Genomic DNA, 5646 nt, shown 5'->3' on the forward strand with positions numbered 1-5646 from the left:
TTCAAATAATTCACATGTTAGCCCGACTCAAACGGTAGTCGGTAAAGGCTTATCAAATTCGTTGATGGCTGAGGGTTTACCAAAAATCCTATGCATGATTACAGGCTCATCAACTTAATGGATGTGAGCCGAGACTTAAAACAAATGAGCTAAAGACAAGTCTCAAAGACTTAGTCAAAAAAAAAATGCATGAGAGCAACCTCCGCATCTCAAGTCGAAACGCCAAGGTCAGACCCGCGTTGCAAACACCAAAACGCCAAGGTCACACCCATGTTCCAAATTCAAAATGCAAGGGTCCTACGTGGCAAATCCCTTCAACCAGGCTCATCAGCTTAATGGATGTGAGCCGAGACTTGAAACAAATGAGCTAAAGACAAGTCTCAAAGACTTAGTAAAAAAAAATGCATGAGAGCCACCTCCGCGTCTCAAGTCGAAACGCCAAGGTCAGATCCGCGTTGCAAACACCAAAACGCCAAGGTCACACCCATGTTCCAAATTCAAAATGTAAGGGTCCTACATGGCGAATCCCTTCCACCAAGATGCCTTTGAAGCGATTGCAGAGAACGACTCCTTTAAGACAAGGAATCAACAGCTCCAAGATCAGATTTGAGATCCAAAGTATTCCAAAAATTCGTCCCAGTCAACCGCGAACTTTCAAAAACTTTGGAGGGGGTTCTGTAGGCTGTCTAAAAATCACAATAGATAGCTGATCCCTATCAAACACCGATGATGGAAGTTATAATCTGATGACTTCCAGAAGGTTACAATTTGAAGACTTTCACGTAGATCGATGAAGGTTACAATCTGACGACCTTCGCAACAACTGATAAAAGCTCTAATCAACAGCTATCACAATCAACATCGGGAGTTATAATCTGACAACTCTCATATTTTCAAGGAGCCAAGACAAAAATTACAAGATGACGGTCTTTGCAACGCTCTAGCAAAAGAGACTACAAAATTGACGGTCTCTTCAAATCCAGACGCAGAGCTTACCTGTACGACCCAGATTTAAAGCACATAGCTCATGGTTGTGTTCCTAGAACAAAACGCATAGGTCCTCCCTGCGTTGCCACACCAAAATGCGAAGGTCCTCCCCGTGTGTCAACACCAAAACACAGGGGTCGAACCCGCGTTGCAACATCAAAACGCAGGGGTCGAACCCACGTTGCATAAATGTAGCCACTGGAGCCATTCTAAAAAGGGAGAAATTAGCACTACTTGGTGAAATAGGTTCTTTTAGAATCAATTTCGAACCATCTGCTAGAGGTTGTAACAATCCGAACGATCCCACTACATCAGGACCCTTTCGACGTTGCACAAAAACCATTACTTTATGTTCAGCTAGCACTAAAAAGGCTACTCCTAGTAGAAGTGGTAGAATTAAACCAATTATTTCCGCTGGAACAACAATGTACGTTTTTGATAATCGCCTTTTGTGATCGAAACAACCTAGGAAAAGTTGTCAGCCTTCATCACCTACCTCCCAGAACAAGGGAAGAAGGTCTCAGATCCCTGTAGTTCGAGCCCCTTTTTTTAACCCAGTTCATGTACTGTTTTTTAATGAATTCCAGTCAGTAAAGTAATCTGGTGGAAGGGGGCCTCCTCACCACTCCCCCTCCCCTTATCATGAATGAATTCCAGTCAGTAAAGTAATCTGGTGGAAGGGGGCCTCCTCACCACTCCCCCTCCCCTTATCATGGAAGCAACCAAAACACCATTTGGTAGGCATGCCAACAAGATCTCATGAGAGCTTTGAATCAATCAGTAAGCTCACTCACAATCTACGGTTCAATTAGCACTTTCCAAAAAGGGAATTCGATCCATCTCAGGGAAAGGTAGTGATTGAGACAATCCAGCGGCGTGATTCTATGCTCAACTCAATAAAGAAGCCTTTCTTTCAGTGAGCGAAACCCTCGCCGCACAGCTACAAAATTATGAAACCTAGCGGCTGCTCGCTCTTTGATCAGTGATTCACCGGCCACTAGATCGATGAAGAATCTCTCCAAAATACGCTTTTTGATTAGTGATTCACCAGCCACTACATTCAAACATCAAAATGCAGGGGTAAGACCCGCGTTTTTTGTGTTTGACTGGTTCAAACAGAACCTACATGGTTTTAAAATCGTATCTCCACTTAATGGGGTCGGTTACACACCATTATGGAGAGATTTTAGGGGGGATTACACCCCTTAAACCCTTGAACAGTTCCAAAACTATTTTCCATGATTTGAGGGCGGTTATACCCCACTTAGGAGTGATTTAAGGGACGGTTACACCACCTTAATCCCCTATAAATAAGAAGAAACTCAACTGAGTTAAGGGTTAGAACTTCTTGGCTCGGATTAACCCTGGAGCTTGGCAGCAAAGAGAGAATCTTTGGAACATTCTCGGATCTAGAGATCGGCAACAGGAGCTTCTTTAATCATCCGATCTGGAAGTATTCTTCCGCAACTGAGATCAAGAAGCTTTCATCATTGGCTTATTAACCGAACTTTCGGTTCAAATAAACTCTTTCATAGAGTTTCAAACTCGTTCAGAGTTATCAACTCATCAAGAGTTTCAAACTTACCACGCAAGTTCTCCACAGAGTCAAACCGTGAGGAGAAGATATCATTCCAGTGAATCAAGACGTTCGGATCGTCAACAGAGAGCAAACTCGACGCGAGCATTCGAGGGAGGCACTCCATCACCACCGTCAAGAACCCAGAATTAAAAAAAGGGGAGAATCCAGATCATTCTCCTCTCTTTTATAATCAGGAAATTCAATTGTAATTGAGATCGAGAGAATACAAATCAAATTTCTTTTATTCTTTTTACTACAAATTTTCCACTAAACACGTGGAGATCGATGCAGCTCCACATTATCCAGATGGTACAGTATCCATTAGAGTGCCGACTGAGATGACGCCAGGTGAGCACGGCGATGACGAGGAGGATACGAGTATAATTATGTAGGATTAGGGACCGACGGCTCAGGTTCAGGATTCTATTGTGGTTCGGAGACAGAGGAGAGACATACGGATGCCAACACGGTATGCCGACACAGTTACGTATGTACTTTCAGTGGAAAGTATCGATGAGATGGTGCCTACTACATTTAGAGAGGACGAGCAGAGTTCGGAGGCTGATTCATGACAGGTAGCTATGCAGGAGGAGATGGAGTCTCTTCATAAGAATGATACATGTGAGCTTGTTGAGCTTCCAAAGGGGCGGAAGGCGATTGGTTGCAAGTGGGTATACACGAAGAAGGAGGACATTGAGGGCACTCCATTGAGGTTCAAAGCTAGGTTGGTTGTGAAGGGCTATGCACAGGAGGAATGTATTGACTATAATGAGGTTTTCTCTCTGGTGGTGAAGCACTCTTCGATTTGGATTTTGCCAGCTTTGGTAGCACAGTATGGTTTGGAGTTAGATCAATTGGATGTAAAGACGGTATTTCTTCATAGTAATTTTGATAAAGAAATATATATGACTCAGCCATTAGGATTCTGAGCTGCAAGGAAGGAAAATTTGGTTTGCAGGTTGAAGAAATCGTTATACGGTTTGAAGCAGTCTCCTCGACAGTAGTATAGACGATTCGATGATTTTATAATTTGTCATTCGTACACTCGGAGCCAGTTTGATCCTTGCGTATATTTTTGCAAGTTAAAAGGAGGTGCGTACATCTATTTATTGCTCTATGTCGATAACATGTTGGTTACCTCTATTTCCAGATCTTCTATAGATGAGTTGAAGGCACAGCTTTCAAAGGATTTTGAAATGAAGGATTTGGGTGAGGTGAAGCGCATTTTAGGGATGGAGATCGACAGAGACAAGAGGAATATTCTATGTTTATGAAGTATATGGCGAGATTGAGCGATTACATCTGGAAGGAGATGAAGTTATTCACGGTCGAGACTATTGCAAAGGCGAGCGTGAAGGCTATTGTCATTAAGAGCAAGCAGAAGAAGGGCAACGAGACTAAGAGAGACTCCAAATAGATGGGAGGCGAGTCTAGTGGTTCCAAATATAAGGAGGAGAAGAAGGGTGATCCAGGGAAAGCAGAACTGATTTGTAGTCACTGCGAGAAGACATGGCATGTTGCTGATCGGTGCTGGGAGAAGTATCCTCATCTCAAGCCAAGAGGATTGAAGAAGAAGGAGAAGAAAGAGGCATATGTGATAGCTCAAGATCCAAAAGAAGTCCCGGGGATAACAGATCCTAACAGCAGTCTCAACCTTATGGTGGGAAGACATGCCACGAAGGAGGACGACGACCCGAAAGAGCAACTCTTTGTGCTTAAGTTGCAAGTGAAGACCAGTTTGGTTGATATCATAGTTGATCCGGGCAATGAGAAGAATTTGATATCCGAGGCCTTGGTTCAGAAGCTGGGTTTGAAGATGGTCAAGCATCCAAAGCCTTATCCATTGGGGTGGATTCAGAAGGAGGAGAGACTGAGTGTAGTTGATCAATGCACTGTCAAATTTATGCTCCATGAGTCATATATTGATGAGGTCACGTGCGATGTAGTTTTATTGGATGTTTGTCAAATTATACGGGGCAAACCATACTTATGGGATAGATATACGATCTATGAGAGGCGGGCTCAGAAGCATACATTCACCTAAGGCGGTGAAATGTTCGTATTTCGTTCGGTGTCTCTTCTGAGGGAGACAAGCATAGGGACGGTGACGCGAGCGAAGAGGCTAGTGAATGTAAGTAAGAAGTTTGTCTCACTGTGCATTAGACTTCCAGAAAAGCCATCGAAAGAGGATTGCATGTTAAAGCAGAAGACGACTATGACAAGGCAAGGAGCGAAGGAGTCGTTTCCAGTTGTATGTCGCTATCAAGTTCCTAGCTGGCCAGGTGGTGCAGAAAAGATAGAGGAGCTCGGGAGTTTCCTCAGCTGAAGTTCTAACTTGAACGGGACTTTAAGTTCCTAAAGGGGAGACCCATGATACGGGTGTATCTTCTCTTCAGAACTTAGTGATCCTCATGAGAGCTTGAGGATAGCTGTTTCTCATGGTAGCTTGAGAATAGAGGTGTAAAACAATATAGTGGAACACAGGTTAAAGCGTGAAACGAAACGATGAATCGAAGAATCGAAGCATCTAGTTTTCAGCCCGTGGGTCGACTCATAACAATCATGAGTGGACTCATCAGGTTGAGTCGACTCATGCCTGTCATGAATCAACTCACGAAACCCAACCGTTTGTCACTAGTCTGTGACGAGTCGACTCATCTCAGTCATGAGTCGACTCATTGCTGGTTTTGTGTTTTGTCTAGTTTCGGATGAGTCGACTCATCTCAGTCATGAGTTTCCTAGTTCGTTTGGATTTCTGTTTGTACGAATTCCTATTGGGTTTGGGCTTAGTTATTTACCACTTTACCATCCATATTGTTACACCTATATAAGGGATTGTTTAGGGTTTCTAATAAATCAGATATAATCAAAGTGAGATTCTAATCAAGAGAGATTAGTGTTTAGAGAGAATTGAGAGTGTGTTCTTGATTCTAGTGAGATTGTGAGAGAGGGATTGTAATCTTGTCATACTCATAATCTAGAGATGGTATTTTTCTTCACCACATACTGAATTGTTCTTGTGTTTCTGTCATTCTCTTCTCACCTTTGATAATTCTGTGATCAAAGGTGCTTGCAAGACG

The 5646-nt window shown here is 43.1% G+C and overlaps 1 protein-coding gene across 1 annotated transcript; it reads right to left on the minus strand.

Moving 5' to 3' along the window:
* LOC109847040 (NADH-ubiquinone oxidoreductase chain 1) lies at positions 974-1405 on the minus strand. The gene is made up of 2 exons (XM_020416284.1): positions 1168-1405; positions 974-996 (listed from the first exon to the last, which is right to left on the minus strand). The coding sequence occupies exons 1-2, from the start codon at positions 1328-1330 to the stop codon at positions 974-976; spliced, it is 186 nt and encodes a 61-aa protein (XP_020271873.1). The 5' UTR covers positions 1331-1405.

This window comes from Asparagus officinalis, chromosome 7 (genome assembly GCF_001876935.1).
Source record: "Asparagus officinalis chromosome 7, Aspof.V1, whole genome shotgun sequence".
Classification (NCBI taxonomy): domain Eukaryota; kingdom Viridiplantae; phylum Streptophyta; class Magnoliopsida; order Asparagales; family Asparagaceae; genus Asparagus; species Asparagus officinalis.

What these genes read in the sequence shown, in the direction of transcription:
- LOC109847040 (XM_020416284.1), bottom strand. Translation starts at nt 1,330, where the DNA reads ATGGTTTTTGTGCAACGTCGAAAGGGTCCTGATGTAGTGGGATCGTTC. An exon ending in AGTGGCTACATTTATGCAAC is followed by an intron (nt 997 to 1,167) that starts GTGGGTTCGACC and finishes TGGGTCGTACAG; the next exon opens with GTAAGCTCTGCGTCTGGATT.